This window comes from Notamacropus eugenii, chromosome 4 (assembly GCF_028372415.1).
Source record: "Notamacropus eugenii isolate mMacEug1 chromosome 4, mMacEug1.pri_v2, whole genome shotgun sequence".
Taxonomy (NCBI): Eukaryota; Metazoa; Chordata; class Mammalia; order Diprotodontia; family Macropodidae; genus Notamacropus; species Notamacropus eugenii.
Window position 1 is genome coordinate 303,994 of NC_092875.1, and position 21,064 is coordinate 325,057.

Below are 21,064 nucleotides of genomic sequence, written 5' to 3' on the forward strand. Positions count from 1 at the left end.
TGCATTCAACAAGTAGGGAAGAGACCAGAATGCAGGGAGTAGATGTAGAGGCTAGGGACTGCTGACAGCCCTGGGCCAAGGCAGGGAATCAATAAACATTGATTAAGGGCCTTCTATTTTAGTCACTGTGCCAAGCCATGAGGAAACAAAGGAAGGCAAAAGACAGTCTCTGCTGTCACACAGCTCAGAATCTAGTTTACAAACAAATGCTGATACAGGGGACAGAGTGTTGTGGAATGGAAATACATTAACAAGGAAAGTAGGGAATAAAAGGAGTGAGGATAATACAGGTTTAAGGAGGAGAACAGAAAAGGGGGAGGAAGCAGTCACAGGGAAGTGAAAGTAAGAGGTCACATTTATGCAGCAGCTTCTACGTGTCATGCAGTGTAGAAATATTGTTTCATTTTGTATTCATCTGAACCTTAGATGCTATAATTTTGTCCATTTTACAGGTAAAGAAACTGAGGCAAACAGAGGTCCTGTGAGTTCCCCAGGGTCACAGGGCTAGCAAGTGTCTGAGGTGGGATTAGAATTCAGGTCGTCCTGATTCAAGGCCCAGCACTCTGTCCACCGCACCACCAGTTGTATTCTGACCTTGTAACAAAATATATTAAAAATGTTCCCTCAGTTTTTTTTTTTTTTACTAACCACTCACATGAGTAACATGAAAAGGTGAGAAGTTCAAATCTTGCCATTTCAGTAAGTGGCATCTTAAGGTCTGTTGATGTGGCAAAGTTGTGGTGGTCCATGATGGTTCCATGATGTACTCCAATGTACATGCCTGGTGATGATGGTTTTCTAATAGCCTGCTCTCACTGCTGTATGAATATAAAGCCATGGAAGACTTTCATCTGGTGATTTCAGGTTTGATGAAATGTGATTGCAAGGTAGACCAAGAAGGAGAAGACAACTCCAGTGCAGTGATAGACAGACACCAACGGTCTTGGCGTGCCTGTGACTTTTTGCACATAAGTGTCCAACCTTCTGGTAAGTTTGGAAACAATTTGATATCAAGTCGAGAAAATGAAACAATATGTTGCAATGACAATAGTCAGAAGCAGGCAGAGTTTGAGGTATTCACTGCATGGTCCCCAAACACTGTGCATTCCTCACCATGATTGCTTGGAATCCCTGCCAGAAGACAGCTATTCAGGTTGAAATATGCACATACTTCTTGTCCCAGAAGATAAATACCTTTGTCACCCAACTGGACAATTATTTACCAGGTAAGGTACCACTGACAAATTTTTAGCTCACATCCCTTTGATCATTATTCTTCAAGGGGTTTGTGAACCTCTCTCAAGAAATTGAGGCAGAACAAAATCCCTTATGCCTCAGGTAAATTCAAAAAAGTGTTGGTATTCTCCATGTGAACTCAGAGAACGCAACAGAAAATAAGACTGAATGTGATCCCAAGGGAGATTAGGTTATGGTTCCTGGTAGAACAGACCATGAAATAATTTTAATATTTAGTGCATGTGCACCAAATGGCATTGTATCTATGAGGAAAGGATTGAAAGTGTTTACAATGAAAGAGAAAGATTAAAGGTGGAGATACTTTGACAAGTACTGTGGACAGAGCAGGCCCATTCACAGAATTTGGATTCCAGGCTCAGCTGCTGGGACTTAGGTCTGAGTTGTGCATGTGATAACAATGATGACCCTATTTGTGTCACAGAATTTTTGTGAGTATCCAATGTAAATTCATGCGTGAAACCCTTTCGCTAATAAATCATCCTTAGGAGGTGACTAAGGGCATTTTAAGTGGACTTTTTCCCTATGAAAATGGTTCTCTTTATTCAGGGAAACAGAAAGTAATTGAGTTTTTGTTCTACCTATGCAGCAAAGGAGATGTGTCTGTGTGTGTGTCTGTGTGTGTGTGTGTGTGTGTGTGTGTGTGTGTGTGTAGTGCCTCTTTGTTTTATTGTTGACTTTTTTTTCAGAAGCAGAGATTGGACTGGAAATGAAGAAAACTGCTGCAGAGCTAACCCTTTCTGTGGAAGAAACAGACAAGTCAGGATTCATGAGTGAGGATCTCTCTGACTTCAATTCAAGAGAAATCTGCACAACACCTGAGAGTAGCCACATTGCAGAGAAATATTATGATTTTGAACAATGGGGAAACAGTTTTACTGAAAAGCAATATCTTATTACACATCAGAGAATTCACACTGGAGAGAAACCCTATAAATGCAATCAGTGTCGGAAGGCCTTTTTTCAGAGGTCTCGTCTTATTGGACATCAGACAACACACACTGAAGAGAAGCCTTATAAATGTACTCTGTGTGAAAAAGCTTTTAAGTCAAAGGGCAGTCTTACTCGACATGAGAAAATCCACAGTGAACAGATAGTGTATGAATGTAATCAATGTGGAAAAGCTTTTCAGTCACAGCACACTCTTAATCACCATCAGAGAATTCACACTGGAGAGAAACCTTATGAATGTAATCAATGTGGAAAAGCTTTTAAATGGCGGACATGTCTTATTCTACATCAGAATATCCACACTGTAGAGAACCATTATAAGTGTTATCAATGTGGAAAGACTTACAGATGGAAGGAAAGTTTTGTTGAACATCAGAGAATCCACACTGGAGAGAAACCTTATAAATGTAATCAATGTGGAAAGGCTTTCAGAGGTAGGAAATCCATGGATAGCCATCTGAGGAGCCACACTGGAAAGAAACCTTATGAATGCACCCAGTGTGGAAAGACTTTTTCACAGAAGACACATGTTAATCGACATCAGAGAATTCACACTGGAAAGAAACCTTATGAATGTAATCAATGTGGAAAGGCTTTTACAAGGAGCGCTAATCTTAATAGACATCAGAGAACCCACACTGGAGAGAAACATTATGAATGTACCCCGTGCCGAGCAACATTTAAACAGAAAACCCATCTTATCCGACATCAGAGAATCCATGCTGGAGAGGAACCTTAAGAATGTGATCATTGTGGCAAAACCTTCAGGCTAAAATGGGATCTTGTTTACCTTCAGAGAATTCATGGGAAATATAGGAATCTAACTTACCTGAATGGGGAAAGGCAGTGAAATGGAGTACAGAGTATCTTAGGAGAAAATTCATTGTGGGTAGAAGCCATTTATGCACTCAGTGTGGGAAGAATTTCAGCAAGAGATCATCTCTGATCTTCTCATCAGAGGATTTATAGTGAAAAGTAACTTTATCAATGTGTTCAGTGGGTATAACCCTTTCTCTACTACATGGATGTCATGGATGAATGTTAAATTTTGTGTCTGACTAGAACAGAAACATTAGATATGGAAAATAATTCATGCCAATCATCTAGGTTGCAAAACCAGAAAAAGTGGCAGTAGGCTGACAATCTGCAGAACTATGTGAGAGGATTCATGTGGACATGCCCAGAAGTAGAATGTCTTCAGAATAAGGAAAAATCCTTGTGTCGATAGTATGCCAACTGGGGAACAATCTTTGGTGAAGTGATGTAATCAGATTTGTTTGGTCAAGGATGTAAAACTTGGAGCCATTTAGGGGAATGTTGTGTTCTCCCACAGGCCACCTCTATGCATGTATTCAGTTGACACTGAGGGCACTGCATGTGACAGTCAAGAAACTTCTCATTAGCTTGAGATCTTTTCTGCCTCCTGATTTTGGTGACCCAACAATCTTGGTGATGAGATAGGAATTCCCCTGATGGACTAGAGGCAGAGCAGAGGCATTGTGTGAACAAAGCCGCCTCTCCTAGGCAGGCAAGAGGCCTTGCTGTGTTAGGACACTTTATCATGCTAGGCTGAAATCTGCCTTTTGCACATTGCACTCATTGGTCCTGGGTCTTCCCTCTGGGATCAAACAGAACAAGTGGGATTCATCTTAGACATGAGAGCCTTTCAGGTATTTGAACAGTATTTCCTGTTGCCCACCAGGTTTTCTCTTCTTCAGGATAAGTAGTCTCACTCCTTTCAGCTGGTCCTCATTTGGCTTGGTCTCCAGTCCTTCATGAGCATAGGCCTTCTTTGGATGTATTCCAACTAGTCAATGCCTCTTGTTGATTATCTCCAGTTTCTCTTAAATAATAGGTATAAAGACATATCTTGTTTGTCCGTATTTATTTGTCTGGAGGTAGCTGTCAAAAGTGCCTTGGAACTGGAGTGTAAATTACTTTGTAAAATCTTACAATTATGTAATCTGTTTTTATGAACAATGGTGGAACCACTCATTTGGTACCCTGACATCTGTCAGTTGTGGCCATGTTTATGGATTAGTTAGAAATGGGGGGATATCATGACTTGTCTTGACCTGTGTCTTCCCCTGGTGTCTGAGAACTCTGCAGGAGAGAGTGAGGCTGATGACTTTGCCTCACTTACAAGTAAAGCAGCAACAATAGTCTGTGTGTGAAGAAGCTCAGGACTTCAAAAGGTCAGTGTTTCTCTCTCCATTCAGTGCAAAAGCTCTTTCCTTATCAGTTCCTTTTAACTGAAGAAAAACTGAGCTAAGTTTATGCATTTAGTGCTCTCTTAAAATACTTTACTCGAAAAGGAATTATTATCTCAGCTTCACCTGAAAAGCTCTTTGTGTCAAGGAAGCTTGTGGTCTTCTATACCTTAATTGTATTGTTAATGGAATAGGAAGAGCTTTCCCATCCATGAAGAGGCCTATGTGACCTCCTTGAGTCACATGACTCTAAGTCACAAGGAGCCTGTAGAGGGAGGAGCTTCCAGAACTGGTAGAGCAGGAAGTTGATGTGAGTTGGAACTTATCATTGTGTTCATCTTTTGTTGCCTGAAGAAGACCATGCCATCAGAGAAATGACAACATGACTTGTACTTGACTTTGTTTTGAGTGAGGGAGGGCTGTGCACGGTCACCAGCCTCACTTGTCTTAAAGAGCCATCTGAATCTGATGACCAGATATCCATCAGGATGACTGGAGATGGCCCCTTTAGGCCAAGGTCTATTCAGGTACTCACTTAAGGTTAGGGAAAGCCCATTCAGTGAACAGGAGTAGTTCAAGAAGTAGTCAGGGCATGGCCCCTTTAATGAGGCAAAGAAAAATAACTACATCAGGCTGGGAGGAAAACAGCAACAGTTGCTATTGATAGTCACTCTTAAGCCAGGAAGGTCTAGAAAAGAGCCCTTAGGCAGGGACCTAATGTTGTCCAATGTATGGGCTTCATAGTGCAGTAGGTTTAAGGGGAAAGGAGAGGGGAGGAGAAAAGGAATTTAGCTAGTAAACCCCAAGTTAACGGGAGGGGGATACAGACAGGAGAGGAGGAGATGAGTTACCCAGCTACCTGGGTCCCCATTCAGGTAGATGAATCGACTCTCAGAACATTGTATTCATTCTTTGTTGTGAAAGAAAATCATGCCATCAGAGAAATGTTGATTATCTCCAATGACTTGCAATTGGAGCAGGAAGTTGGTGCCAGTTGGCACTTAGAGAAAGAGGAGGCAGAAAGACAGAGCAGCTAGGGGGTATGAGACAAGGGCATGTTGCTTAGGGGTACCTGTTTGTGGGAAGGCCCCAATGGCTGTGCTCCCTGCAATGATAATATGTACAGGCTTCTTGATAACTACGATGGATTTGGCTTTCTGGTATATGAATAAACATCTTGGTTCCATCTTCAGTGAAGAGCATCTATTATATCTTGTGCTTCAAGCCTGGAAATACACCTACATATTCATAGCAGTCTCTGTGGGTATGACTTTGGCAGTGTATCTGTCTCAGACTCTCTTTTTACCCTATCCCTACTACCTCATCTTTTTCTTTGACCCTCTCTTTCCTTGTTTTACCCATCCCTCTAATGTTCCCTCCCTTCTCTATCCATCCACCTTATCTTACTGTGTACACACTTGCAAAAATCCTTCTCCAGTCCTACCCCCTAGTTTTCTCCTCTTTCTGGATGTTCTGTAGACTTGTAAACCTCTTCTGATGTATGTTTTGTTTTCTCATCCAACCAGATGGGAGTAAGTTTCCAACATCACTAGCCCTCCAACACCTGTTTCCTCTGTGTTAGTTCTTCCTTCCATGCCCTGTTTTTATGCGAGACTTGCTCCTTTTTACCTATTCCTGCCCAGTTTTATTTTTTAGAGTCACCCCCTCATACACATGCCAGCCACAACCTTTCTTTCAAACTACTAATGGCACCAGTTTTAAGAATACTATTAGTAACTCATAGTAATAACGTTTTCCTATGCAGTAAGTACACAATTTGACCTTAATCAGTGCCTTAGAATTAGTCTTTAGTTAATTCCTTATGTTTTTTCTGGCAACAGAGGTAGCACACCAATTATTACACTGTCTTCCTTCACCCTCCTCAAGAGGCTTCTTAATTCCTCTTCACCTTCTGCCATCAGAGTGGTACCATCTGCATATCTGAGATCATTGACACTTCTCCTGGTAACCTCAGTTCCACCTTTTGATCCCTCCTGCCTGGCATTTCCCATGATGTACTTTGCATAGAAGTTAGAGAAAATACGTGACAACACACAACCTTTTTATCCTACCTTTCCAATATGAAACCAATCAGTTCTTGCATGGTCAGTTCTTCCTGTTCCCTTTTGGCAACCTCATACAGGCTCCCCTGCAGACAAGTAAGGTTATTTGGTACTCCCATCTCTTTGAGGACTTAACCCTTTTTACTGTGATCCAAATGGACAAAAGCTGTAGGATGGTCAATGAAAAAGAAGTAGATTTTTTTCCCCAGAAATCCCTTCCCAGAAGTCCAAAGAATTTAGGGATAGGGCTTGACAACTTGATGTCTACTTTTCACCTTAGTCATGTTGCAGGGAAGAATCAAAACGAATGGGAGAAACCATAAAGCAAAACATAACGCAAGAGAAAATGGTTTGCTTCATTCCATGATCCAATTCCATAGTTCTTTCTCTGGAGGTGGAAGGCGTTTTGCCTCAAGTCTGTTGGGAATGTGTTAGGTCCTTGCATTGCTGTGGAGGACTAAGTCTACCAGAAAAATTCCTCGCACACTGTGGTTGTTGCTGTGTACAAAGTTCTCCTGGTTCTACCTCTCTTGTTAGCTACATTTCAAGAAATCCTAAGGGAAGACTACATGAGATGAGAGTTAATTGTGCCAGATTTAAAAAATCATAGAATACATGAGTGGGGTAGAAAAAAAAGTCTAGCCCCCAAATCCAAGACATTTGGGGAAGTTTAAGGAATCAAAATTTTTATTCGTTTGGACAGAACATCCACATGTAAGGATATGGCTCCTATCTAGCTGGAAGTTTGGTTAAAAGAGGCAAACAGGCAAGGTGGCATAGAACCGCATATTTATTGCCTTCAGCTGGCCAACATGGTGGGACACAGAATCATAGCTTTCATTCTGACTGATTTAGGCAAATTGAGGACGACCTAGATATTCTTAGAGCAATCCTAATTCAGGATGTCTGTGTCACTCAACAGTTATAGCTTTCATTGGCTTTTAACTGTAGCATGAGAAAGGACATTTCTGAGCAGAATAGGTTGTAAATCCAATAAGAGAAGAGAACTGACAAAGTGTCCATTGAAATTACAATCCCAGGGCATCTGTGTTTCCCCCGCATAACCTATGTGCGTAGGCTATCAATAGAAAAGTGCCGCTATCCAAGACAGTGCCCCAGACAGGAGGAATGCTTCAGGTCAGCCTCATCCAATCCCACAGTGCTGATTCAGCAACTATACACACACTCACACACACACACACACACACACACACAAATATGAAAATATATTTTTAGTTCACTCAGAGAGCAAAGCAAGCTTGTCCGACTGATTAGTTCAGGCTTTGGCCTTTACTGGAGTTGAAACGCTCTTAAATGATTATTACTCCCCATGAGGGAAAGAAAAAGGGAGGAAAGATAGCCCTCTCTAGGGTTGGGGGAGGATAGACAGAAAAGAAATTTCCATGGTAATTATTGTACATTTCAAAAGATTATCAAGTTGGACTTGGGAGATTTGCAGTTTCATGAGCAATCTTCATTTTATTGCACTCTTATGCAAATGCTTGTTTTGTTGCCTCAATTTTAAATAGAATATATTTTTGGAAAAAAGTAAAACCCAGTTCTCAATCCTGAGGAGCTCACATTCTCATGGAGAAGATAATAGGCAAATTATTTTGTACATATAGGATCTATTTGCTATAAAAAGTATTCTCATGCATTAACATGCATATGTGTATATAGACATATATAGATTTGGTCTGTGGCTTCCGCTTCCTCTGATCCATAAGTTCTCTGATTTGGTCTCTTTGTCCTTTTTAAATAAATCTTCCCATAACAACATTCAGTATGAAAGGAAATAAATTCTACAGTTTAAGATGGATATACATGTAAGAGATTAAAAAAAGAATATATCCCTTCGATCAGTTCTGATAAAGAAGATATTTCCCATCCTCCTGTCTGAGGCTCCCCACAGATCCACCTACCTCACAGATATAGAAGAAACTTTCCCCTTGATTCCTCAGGGACACACATTTCAGAGGAAAATGCTTCTCAGCTTTACTCTAACTAATAATGGAAAATGTTTTTCTCAACATTTACTTGGTCCGTAAATGATTGTAGTTTTAGGAGTTGACTCTGACTCCCATAAAGGGTCTGACCTTTGGGCAAATCCTTTTTCTGTGATTAAGTTTTGTTGTGTAAATTAATGAGCATTGGATTACTAAAATCTGAAGTGTTCTTCAGCTCTATATTGTGTAACTTTTAATGATTTAGGAATTGGTGATGTTCAAGGACATGGCTGTGGACTTCACCCAGGAGGAATGGGGCCTTTTGGACCATGCTCTGAAAGAGCTGTACAAGAGGGTCATGCTGGAGAGTGCCCGGAACCTGCTCTCCCTGGGTAAGGACACTTCCTCTGGTAACACTGACTCTGCCATCAAAGGAATGTGTGCAGGGTTTGGAGCATTTATCAGTTATTAGAGAAAACAGTGTTGATCTCCTGTCCTGCTGCCTGATGTTTCCTCTAGAAAGTCTTTGCTTTGTGGGACAGGAACCTGAGGGTTTCCTTGTTGCTTCTGAAGCCTCCCACCTCTAGGCAGCTTCCAATTACTGTGGAAGGATCTGAGACATGGAGCCAACCTCAGAGTCATTCGGTCTGAACTCCACCTGGAGGGGAATTGTGTCTGCCAAGTCTCTGAAAGCTGCCCAGGTGGCTTCTCCTTACAAGCCTGTCCTCTCTGGGATGGGTAGAGGATCCTAAATATTCTCCTTTTAACAAGCGTTAATTATGGCTTCTACTTGACCCTCCTTTAGTGCATTTATCCTTGATCTGCCTTGCTATTGCTGTCAAATTCCAGCAGAGATGGTGAGAAAGGAAGGGAAGGAGCAATTTTTTTTACCTACTGTATACCAGGTGCTGGACCCAGAGCTTTTTTTACAATGTTATATCATGTCATCCTCACAACAACCTTCCAAGTTAGGGGATATTATTATCCTTTTTGACAATTGAGGAAACTGAGGCAGATGGAGGTTATGTGACTTGTCCTGTGGCACGCAGCTAGTAACTGTCTGAGGTAGATTTAGACTCTGGCACATCTCACTCTAGGCCCAGAGTTCTCTCCACTGCACCATCAGCTGCCTCCAATTTCCAAATAATGGAAAGTATGCCATGAGCCCATCTTTCTATGAAGAAGGTTCACCAAGACTAAATTTTCTGATTCCAGTCTGGTTCCATTATCTTCTCCCTCACCTCTCCCCAAAGCTCAGAAGAGAAATGCTATGGGACTATCTATCCTTCAGAAGTCCTGGGACCCACCTTGGGATCCTTGCTTATATGTCTGCAGCTTTGCCAGGAATAACAGATTGGCCGAGAAGTAGAATTTGGACCAACTAGGGTTTATGGAGTTTTCCAGCAGGAGACTCACCTGAACAGGCAAAGACACCCCAGTTGAGCAGTACACAAGGTTTCCTTAGGTTTCCGGGAGTTAGGAACAGGGAAGGGGGACAGGGCAAAAGTTGGCTCATCTACTTTTCTGTTCTGGGACCCTAGTTTGGTTTTGCATAATAAGCCTTTTTAGCTCAGTTTAGAATTAGGAATTTCTATCAGAATGGGACTTGACAGCATAGGGTGCAGAGTTCTAGCTCTTTCTCTGAACAGGTTGTATAACAGGATAATGGGACACATCCTACTTTGGGTTACTTGCATAAAAGCACTAATGGATGAGTAGAGGTTCATGTGTGTGAACATAATGGAATGAATCTCAGAATGGAGCAGCTCTGGGTCTGAACATCTTTGCTTAAGCAGAACTGAATGCCAAGTTTCTCTCCGTGCTCATCCCTGAATCCTCATGTCCCGGGCTGCCTGTTCCCAGAGAAGATATGATCTCTTATTTTGAGCAAAGGGAAGCACCGTGGATGCTGAAGAAAAAAAGGCTGAGGAGGTGCTGTCCAGGTGAGTGAGGTGAAAGCAAGTGTATGGGAACTGGGGTTATAAGAGGCCGCTATGTGTTGTGGTGAGGCAGATGCTCAATGTGGGGGCAGGAAGACCTGACTTGGAATTCTTTTTCAGATTTTTTTCTGCTGTGACTTTATGGGTCAGTCAGTGAACCACTGAACCTCAGTTTCTCCATCTGTTATAACAGGGATTTGGACTACATGGCCTTTCACCTCCCTTCCAGGGATAAATCTATGATCTAAAAAAATGTCATTGTTTGGAATTTGGGGGCATGGAATTCTGAAAGTATAAAAGGGCGTAGGTTCTCCTATGTGAGCTCTTTCCTAGACCTTCTTAAAGTCAACAAACTTCTAAGTGCCTTCTCTCTTGAAGATCCTGTGCAAAGCACTGAGTACATAAATCACTTCAAGGGACGTCCCCTGCTCCCATGAAGCTCACCCTCTGGTAAGGCAGGTAGTACCAACAACTGTGTCGAAACCCAATATGGACAGGATACATTGGAGATAGTTAAGAGGGGGAGGGACCTAAATTTAAGGAGGACTGGGAATGGCTTATGGTGGGAGGTGGGCTCTCACTGGGGATCCAGGGAGGCCAGGGAGAACATTCTAGGCAACAGAGATGGCAATAAAACCCCACAGAGTCCAGGGGTGGAAGGTCCTGTCCCTGAAACAGAAAGGAGGACCAAACACATGGGTTATAACATACAAGGGGTGGGGGAGGAAACAAGGGAGAAGAAAGACTGGAAGAGTAGAAGAGGAGTAGGTGATGAAGGCTTTCACAGCCCTAGTGAGGGTTTTCTATTTCTTAATTTTTCTGGGGAACCATGGGAGGCTGCTGAGTACGTTGACATAGGTCAGAGCTTAAGGAAGATGAACTTGGTAACTGGTTGGAGGAATGATTGGACTGAGGGGAGAATTGAGGCAGCTGGACCAACTAGCAGCCTCTGACACTGTGTCAGGTATGGGGTGACAGGGGTCTGGAGCAAGGAAGTGACAGTGCTCAGTTAGAAAGGGGTCTATGGGATGATGTCACAGAGGTGGAATCAACAGGACGTTGGAACTGATTGAACACGGGCATGAGGTGTGTGAGAATTGATGAGGAGTGCATGGCATTTCATTTCTGAGCCTGGACTGTTGAGAGGATGCCTTGGATAACATTAAGAATGAGAAAAGATGGGAAGATAGGAGGAAAGAGAATGAGCATCCTTTTGGATATCGTAGAAGTAGAACCAGGAGAGAGTAATGTCATTAAAATCTAGAGAGGGGAGGATCAACAGAGGGGGAGACTGACAGTGTGAGAGCCTGCAGAGCAGTCAAAAAGGGTTAGGATTAAGAAATGGCCATTGAAGTTTAGCAATGTTGAGATCATTCCTAATTTTTGAGAGAAGAGTTTCACTTAAACAATAAAATTGAGAAATAGTATGCAGAGAGTTTCTCTTTCTTTTGACTTTTTTAAATGCCCAAATGAACTATAAAGACAAATGAAGAAATATGCTATACACAGTAAGAGAAAGAACAGATAAATGGAAGTATGTCTAGAATAATTTTACATAAATGTACTTATTTGTGTCTAATGGTGGCCATGTCTTGGGTAGTGTGATGGGGTAGAGAAAAAAGAGAAGGAAAAAAAGAAAAAAAAGTTTCAAAGGAATCCAGGGAATGGAACTGGAGACACCAAAGGGGAATGACCAGAAAATGGCAGAAAGATACTGAACCCCATCTCATGGGGATACATGGATCAAGTGAGAGAGTTTTAAGGTTTTGTGAGAAGTCATTTTATTTGTGGTAGTAGGGAAAAGGTCACTAGTGTGGGATAGAGTAAAGAAAGGATTCTAGAGGAGGAATATGGAAGTTGATGAGGGGTAGAGTGAGATGATTTGCATGTGTGAGGAGATTTTCTTTAGTAAGCAGAAGAATAATGTTTCCATGTGATATGATAAGGAGAAGAAGGTATCTGATTTATGTGAGATGAGGAGGATAACATAGCCCTTGACAAATGTATACTTTTTTTTTTAGTGGTTGGGAGTGGGACAGAAGCAAGCCATAATGGAGGTTTGGGGAAGAAAGAAAAGATTTGGAAAAGCTGTTGTGGGGAGTCATTTAGGGAGATGGCCTTGGATTGCCTTGCCCCAGTGAGGACCCAGTTGAGATTATGTAGCTTAAATTGAGAGTGGATCTGGCAGCCTGGTTTCATTATTTTCTCTCTGTACATCTAGCTACACATGAGGAGGAGGAGAGATGGCTGCTGTCTTACTCAGGAGTCTTCCGAGGCTAAACTTCATATAAGTCATGAGACCAGAATGGAGGGGGTAGAGGGAGAGGCTGGGGACTGCTGTCAGCCCTGGGCCCAGACAGGGAATCAACCAACACTGATTAAGGGTCTTCTGTTTTAGGCACTTTGCCAAGCCATGAGGATGCAAAGAAAGCAGAATGTCATCTCTCCTCTCCCAGAGCTCTGAATTGAGTTTACAAACAAATGCTGACACAAGGAAAAGAGTGGTTTGGAATGAAAATACATTCAGTTCCCCAAGGAAATAAGGGAACAAAGGGAGTGAGGATAATACAGGATTAAGAAGGAGAGCAGACTTAAGGAGGAAACAGTCAAAATCCAACGAACATAATTGGTAGCAGATGTTGTGTGTCATACAGTGTACAAACATTGTCTCATGGGGGCAGAGCCAAAATGGCAGAGTAAAAGGATGGACCTGCTCTACCCCTCTCCCCATAACCCATAAACTCCCTGTACAAAATGACTCTAAACAAATTCTAGAGCAGCAGAAACCACAAAATGACAGAGTGAAACAGATTTCCAGCCCAAGACAGCCTGGAAAGCCGACAGGAAACGTCTATCACACTGGGCTCGGAGCTGAGTGCAGCGCAACCTGGGCTGGGCATGGACAGGAGTGGACAGGACTTGAGCAGGCATCAGGGTGCAAAATCACAGGTAGCACCTGTGGTTCCCAGATTTCTCAACCCACAATGTCAAAGACAGCTTCAAAGGTCAGTAAGAAAGCTCTTTCATCTGACTGAGAAGGGAGTTCAGCAGCATTCACTTTTGGAACACTCTGCCTAAAGACCCTGAGTGAATGGAGCAGCTGATCTTGATCTCAGTCTAGAGCGGAGGTCTGGGAGTGAGGAAGAGTGCTGGCGTGGTGAAGCTGGTGGTCACTATGGAGAGGGAATCCTACTTACTGTTCCAGGACAGAAAATAGTGTTTGTGGTTGCTCACAGACCAGAAACCAGGCCAGAAGAGGAGTAAACTCCTCTCTCTTGATTGTGCCATGTTGGAGGAACTGAGAACTTACAGGTCTCTAGAGATATCTCAGAGAACAGCTTCACAAAACCTCTGAAGCCTAGGGTAGTATACCCTCCACTTGACAAAGGACTCAAAAGTCAAGTAACTGACTGGGAAAATGCCCAAAAAAGAGGAAAAATAAGACTAAAGAAGGTTACTTTCTGGATGAAAAGATACTTTCTTCCATCTTTTTGGATTAGGAGGAACAATGCATACTATCAGAGGCAGACATCAAAGTCAAGGCTTCTATGTCCAAACCCTCCAAAAAAATATGTAGTGGTCTCAGACCATGGAAGAACTCAAAAAGGATTTTGAAAATCAAGAGAGGTGGAGGAAAAATTGGGAAGAGAAATGAGAGCAATGCAAGAAAATCATTAAAAGAGAGTCAACAAATATTGTCTTATTTTATCCTCATTGGAACCTAAGATGAAATAATTATGCCCATTTTCCAGATAAAAAAAGGAGACAAACAAAGGTCTTGTGACTTCCCTACGGTCACAGGACTAGCAAATTTCTGAGGTGGGATTAGTATTCAGGTCTTCTTGATTCGAGGCCCAGCATTCTGTCCACTGCACCACCAGTTGTATTCTGATGTTTTAGCAAAATATAGTGAAAATGATCACTCATTCGTTTTTTTTTTTACTCCCTACTCAGTCACATGGGTAACATGAACAGACAAGAAGTCCAAATTAGAAAACACCTTACTATTTCAATGAGTGGAATCTTAAGGTCTATCTGTTAAGGTTGTGGTGGTCCATGACTGTTTCATGATGAACTCTAATGTGCATCTAATGTGCTTCCTTGCTGATGATGGCTTTCTAATAGCCTGATCCCACTGCTGCATGATTGTAAACCCAAGGGAGACTTTGATCTGGTGATTTTAGGTTTGATGAGATATGATTGCAAGGTAGACCAAGAAGGAGAAGACAATTCCAGTGCAGTGACAGACAGACACCAAGGGTCTTGGCATGCCTGTGACTTCTTGCACATGAATGTCCAACCTTCTGGGAAGTTTGGAAACAATTTGATATCAAGTTGAGAAACTGAAACAATATGTTGCACATAGTCAGAAGCAGTCAGAGTTTGATGTACTCACTGCATGATACCCAAATGCTGTGTATTACTGGCCATGATTGTTTGGAATCGTTGCTAAAAGACAACTGTTAAGGTTGAAACATGCACATACTTCTTGTCCCAGAAGATAAACATCTTTGTCACCCAATTGGACAATTATTTACCACTGAAAGGTACCACTGACAAATTTTTGTCTCAAATTCCTTGTATAATTGTCTCTGTCCTTTAAGGGGTTTGTGAATGTATCTCAAGAAATTAGCATGACAGAACAAAATCCTTAATGCCTCAGGTAAATACAAAAAGTGTTGGTATTCTTCATGTGAATGCAGAATTTTTGTGAGGATTCAATGTAAATTCATGCATGAAACTCTTTCGTTATTAAATCATCTTGGGAATGTGAGGTAAGGGTATTTTAAAGGGACTTTCTGCCATTTGAAGATGGTTCTCCTTGCTCAGGGAAATAGAAAGTAACTGTTTTTGTTCTACCTATGGAGCAAAGGGGATACCTGTGTGTGTGTGTGTATGTGTGTGTAGTGCCTGTTTGTTTTATTGTTGGCTTTTTTTTTTCAGAAGGAGAGATGAGACTGAAAAAGAAGGAAAGTGCTGCAGAGCTAACCCTGTCTGTGGAAGAAACTCACAAGTCAAGATGAGTGAGGGTCCCTCTGACTTCAATTCAAGAGAAATCTGCACAACACCTGAGACTATCCACACTGCAGAGAAATATTATGACTGTAAACAATGTGGAAAGGGTTTTACCAAGAAGAAATATCTTATTGCAGATCAGAAAATCCACACTGGAAAGTAACCTTATAAATGTAATCAGTGTGGAAAGGCTTTTATACAGAGTGCTCATCTTATTGTACAGCAGATAACACACACTGGAGAGAAACCTTATAAATGTAATCAGTGTGAAAAAACTTTTGAATCAGAGAGCAGTCTTACTCGACATCAGAAAATCCACACTGAACAGATACTGTATGAATGTAATCAATGTGGAAAAGCTTGCCTATCACAGCACAGTCTTGCTGAACATCAGAGAATCCACACTGGAGAGAAACCTTATAAATGTAATCAATGTGGAAACACTTTCAGATGTAGGAAATCTATAGATGACCATCTGAGAATCCATACTGGAAAGAAACCTTATGAATGTAATCAATGTGGAAAGGCTTATATGAGGAGGACATGTCTTATTATACATCAGAGAACCCACACTGGAGAGAAATGTTATGAATGTACCCAGTGTGGAAAGGCTTTTAAACAGAGGACCCATCTTACCCGACATCAGAGAATCACACTGGAGAGAAACGTTAAGAATGTCATCATTGTGGCAAAACCTTCAGGCTAAAGTGAGTCCTTGTTTACCATCACAGAATTCATGAGACATATAGGAACCTTCTAACTGACCTGAATGAGGACAGGCATTGAAATGGAGTACAGACCATCTTAGCAGAAAATTCATTCTGGGTACAAGCCATCTATGCACTCAGTGTGGGAAGGCTTTCAGCCAGAAATCACCTCTAATCCTCTCATTGTAAATCAGAGGATTTATAATGAAAAGAAACTTTATGAATATGCTCAGTGAGTATATGCCTTTCTCTAGAACATGGAGGTCATGGGTGAAGGTTAAATTTTGTTTCTGATTATAAGAGAAAGGTGAGAGAAGGAAAATAAATCATGTCAACCCTCAAGATTGTAAAACCAGAGCAGGAGGTAATAGGCTGATAATCTACAGAACTATGTGAGAGAATATATGTGAATGTTCTCAGAAATAGAATATCTTCAGGATAAGGAAAAGACCTTGTGTCAATATTATGTCAGCTGGGGAACAATCTTTTGGGAATGGAAGAAATCAGATTTGTTTGACTAAGGATGTAAAAATTTTGATCAAGGGTATAAAAAAATTGATCAAGGATAAAAAAAATTTTAGGGGAAGGTTGTGTTCTCCCACAGGTCACCTCCATGCATATATTAAGCCTACGTTGAGGCCACTGCATGTGGCACTCAAGAAACTTCTCATTAGCTTGAGATCCTTTCTGCCTCCTGATTTTGGTGACCCAGCAATCATGGTGATGAGGCAGGGATTCCCCTGACAGACTTAAGGCAGAGCAGAACCTATGTGTGAACAAAACAGCCCCTCCTAGGCAGGGAAGAGGCCTTGCAGTCTCTATCTACAAAGCTTCCCATGGTTGCTCCTCCTCTGCCAGCCTGGAAAGGAAAGCTAAAGGAACTCAATTCCATGTCAGAGGCCTCAAGGCTGCTGCTCACATGCTTTCTACATGCGTCCTGAGGACAGCACCCTCATCAGAGTGATGGTTTCCAGTGCAGAGACCAATAGGTTGGACATGAGGGAGAAATTCAAGGGGCATTATGGGAAGTTTCTATATTCTCTCATCAAGGCAAGTCAGAGGGGTCTTGTTTTCCCAGGAAAGGTAAACACTGATAGGAAGAAAGGTTTCTAATGAAATTCCATTGGAAGGGCCTTCAGAAGCCACCTAGGCCAGACTCATACCTGCAGATTCCTTGCTTTGAAATCATTTCTACTTGAAGACCAGCCAGGAAGGCAGCCAGTTCTTAGGATATTGTTCATCGTTCTGGGCTACAATTTGCCTCTTGCACATTACACTCATTGGTCCTGGGTCTTCCCTCTGGGGCCAAACAGAGCAAGTGGGATTCAGCTTAGACATGAGAGCCTTTCAGGTATTTGAACAGTATTTCCTGTTGCCCACCAGGTTTTCTCTTCTTCAGGATAAGTAGTCTCACTTCTTTCAGCTGGTCCTCATTTGGCTTGGTCTCCAGTCCTTCATGAGCATAGGCCTTCTTTGGATGTATTCCAACTAGTCAATGCCTCTTGTTGATTATCTCCAGTTTCTCTTAAATAATAGGTATAAAGAGATATCTTGTTTGCCCATATTTATTTGTCTGGAGGTAGCTGTCAAAAGTGCCTTGGAACTGGAGTATGGATTAGTTTCTAAAATCTTATGATTGTATAATCTCTTTTTATGAACAATGATGGAACCACGAATGTGGCACCCTGACATCTGGCAGCTGTGGTCATGTTTATGGATTCGTTAGAAATGGGGGGATATCATGACTTGTCTTGACCTGTGTCTTCCCCTGGTCTCTGAGAACTCTGCAGGAGAGAGTAAGGCTGATGACTTTACCTCACTTACAAGTAAAGCAGCAACAATAGTCTGTGTGTGATGAAGCTCAGGACTTCAAAAGGTCAGTGTTTCTCGGTCCATTCAGTGCAAAAGCTGTTTCCTTATCAGTCCCTTTTAATCGAAGAAAACTGCTGAGCTAAATTTGTAAGTGCAGTGCTCTCTTAAAACACTTTACTCCAAAAGAAATTATTATCTCAGCTTTACCTGAAAATCTCCTTGTGGCTAGGAACTTGTTATGTTCTTTACCTTAATTGTATTGTTAATGGAATGGGAAGAGCTTTCCCATCTATTAACAGGTCCATATGACCTGCTAGAGTCACATGGAGTCTGTGTTGGGAGGAGCTTGCCTATTGGGTGGAGCAGGAAGTTGGTGTGAATTGGAGCTTAGAGAGAAAAAGAGGGAGCAGAGAGACAGAGCTTCTAGTGGGCATAAGAGAAGGGCATGTTGCTTAAGGGAGGCTGTTTGTGGGAAGGCTTGGGGATGGCAGTGCTCCCTCCAGGGATAATGTGTACAGGCTTCTTGGTTACTATGATGGATTTGGCTTTCTGGTATATGAATAGACATCTTGATTCTAACTTCAATCTTTGTGATTCAAACCTGGAAATATGCCAACATATTCATAGCAGTCTCTGTGGGTGTCACTTTGGCAATGTATCCATCTCAGACTCTCTTTTTACCCTGTCCTTATTACCTCATCTTGTTCTTTGACCCTCTCTTTCCTTGTTTTACCTATGCCTCTAATATCCCCTCCCTTCTCTTCTCCACCCATCCACCTAATCTTACTGCATGCACACTTGCAAAAATCCTCCTCCAACCCTATCCCCTGGTTTTATCCTCTTTCTGAATGTTCTGTAGACTTCTTCTAATGTAACCTTTTCTGTTGTATGTGTTGTTTCCTCATCCAACCAGATGAGAGTACGTTTCCAACATCACTAGCCCACCAACACCTGTTTCCTCTGTATTAGTTTTTCCTTCCATGCCCTGTTTTTATGAGAAACTTGCTCCTTTTTACCTGTTCCTGCCCAATTTTATTTTTTAGAATCACCCACCCCCTTATACATACTCCAGTCACAACCTTTCTTTCAAACTACCTTAATAATGGCACCAGTTTTGAGAATACTATTAGTTACTCTTATTAATAACATTTTCCTATACAGTAAGTAAACAGTTTGAACTTAATCAGTGCCTTAGAATTAGTCTTTAGTTAATTCCTTATGTTTCTTCTGGCAACAGAGGTAGCAAGCCAGCTGTTACACTCTCCTCTTTCACCCTCCTCAAGAGGCTTCTTAATTCCTCTTCACCTTCTGCCATTGGAGTGGTACCATGTGCATATCTGAGATTGTTGGTATTTCTCCTGGCATACTCAATTCCAGCTTTTGATCCCTCCAGCCTGGCATTTCATGTGATTTACTTTGCATACAAGTTAAATCAAATACATGACAACATACAACCTTGTTATCCTCCTTTTCCAATCTGAAACCAGTCAGTTGTTCCATGTTTACTTCTATGTGTTGCCTCTTGGCCCTCATATGGGCTCTTCAGAATACAAATAAGGTGATTGGGTCCTCCCATCTCTTTTAGGACTTGCTACTTATCATTGTGTTCCATCTAGTCATCCATAAGCTTTAGTATGGTCAGTGAAGAAGTAGGGTTGTTGTTTTTTTTTTTCTGAAACTCCCTTGATTTCATCACAATCTGAAGAATTTAGAGTTAAGGTTGACACCTTGGTCTCTACTTCCTCTGCTTCTTTGAGAACCAGCCTATTCTTCTGGTATTTCTCAGTTCACATATTGCTGAAGCCTTGCTTACAGAATACTGTCACATGAAATGATATCTCTGATTTTCTTGGAGATCTCATCATTCCTACTCTGTTGGTTTCTTCTGTTTCTTTGCATTTCCCATTAAACAAACTTTCTCTCTCTTTGCTGTTCTCTGGAATTCTGCACTCACTCGGGTAGATCGTTCCCTTTCTCCTTTCCCTTCTTTCTTCAGCTATTTCTAGAACCTCATCAGGCACCTTTGGGTTTCTTGTTCTTCCTTATGTATGGAAGGTTTTTTTGTTGCTACCTCTTATCTAATGTTGTGAACCTCTGTCCATGGTTCTTCAGACACTGTCTACCTGATCTGATCCCTTTAATCTATTCTTCACCTCCATATGCTTATCTCTTTGGGATACAGTCCTAGAAGCGATATTGCTGGATCAAAGAATAAATGTACATTTTTGCAACCCTTTGAGCATAGTTCCAAATTGCTCTCCAGAATGGTTGGATCAGCTCTTCTCCAATGTTTATCATCTTCCTGTTTTGTCATGTTAGTCAATCTGATAGGTGTCATGTGGTTCCTCAGATCTGTTTTGATTGGCACCTCTCTAATCAATAGTGATTTAGAGCACTTTTTCATATGACCAGAGATAGCTTTAACTTACTCCTCTGACAAATGCCTGTTCATTTCATTTGACCATTTATTAATTGGAGAATAACTTGTATTCTTGTACATTTGACTCAATTCTCTATATATTTTAGAAATGAGGCCTTTATTACAGATACCAGTTGTCAAAATTCTTTCCCAGTTTTTTGTTTCCCTCTTAATCTTGGTTGCATTGAGTTTGTTTGTGCAAAAACTTTTCAATTTAATGTAATCAAAATGATCAGTTTTGCATTTCATAATGTATTCTGTCTCTTGTTTGGTTATAAATTTCTACATTTTCCATAAATCTGACAAATAAACTATTCTTTGCTCCCCTAATTTGTTTATAGTATCAATCTTTATAAGTAGATCATGTATCCATTTGGACTTTATTCTTGTGTACAGTGTCAGCCATTGGTCTATGCCCAGTTTCTGCCACACTATTTTCCAGTTTTCCCAGTAGTTTTTGTCAAACAGTGAGTTCTTATCCCAGAACCTGGGGTCTTTGGGTTGGAGTATCACTTTCAGGTAATCTAATGCTATACTTTTATCCTAGCAGTAGGATAGAGAGTCAGGAAGAGCTCTTAGAGATGAGCATCCTGGGGGGTGCTGGGCCAGGTGAAGTTTGGAGACCTGGGAGGAGTGTAGGGAAGAGGAGGGATCATTGCACTGGAGAAGACATTCCATGCAATGAACATCTTGTGTTTGTCCTTCATTTTCAAAAAGGACCATGACATCAGGGAGATGATGACATG

General features: G+C 41.5%; 2 protein-coding genes across 3 annotated transcripts in view; both read left to right on the top strand.

Moving 5' to 3' along the window:
• Positions 1 to 21,064, top strand: part of LOC140502778 (uncharacterized) — a 56,549-nt gene that overhangs the window by 14,380 nt on the left and 21,105 nt on the right. The window contains 2 exon segments of the mRNA XM_072606776.1: positions 1,944 to 3,008; positions 15,614 to 15,990. Of these exon segments, the coding sequence (XP_072462877.1) occupies positions 1,944 to 3,008; positions 15,614 to 15,990 (1,442 nt within the window).
• LOC140502770 (zinc finger protein 74-like) lies at positions 2,956 to 20,648 on the top strand. Of its 2 annotated transcripts, XR_011966560.1 has the most exons (4): positions 2,956 to 8,816; positions 10,221 to 10,367; positions 12,763 to 14,911; positions 15,309 to 20,648. XR_011966560.1 is itself a non-coding variant. In XM_072606765.1 (3 exons), exons 1-3 carry the CDS (start codon positions 8,699 to 8,701, stop codon positions 15,386 to 15,388), a joined length of 345 nt encoding a protein of 114 aa, XP_072462866.1. In that variant the 5' UTR covers positions 2,956 to 8,698; the 3' UTR covers positions 15,389 to 20,648. The 2 variants fall into 2 exon arrangements, 1 of the variants encoding a protein (XP_072462866.1); XM_072606765.1 differs by lacking the exon at positions 12,763 to 14,911.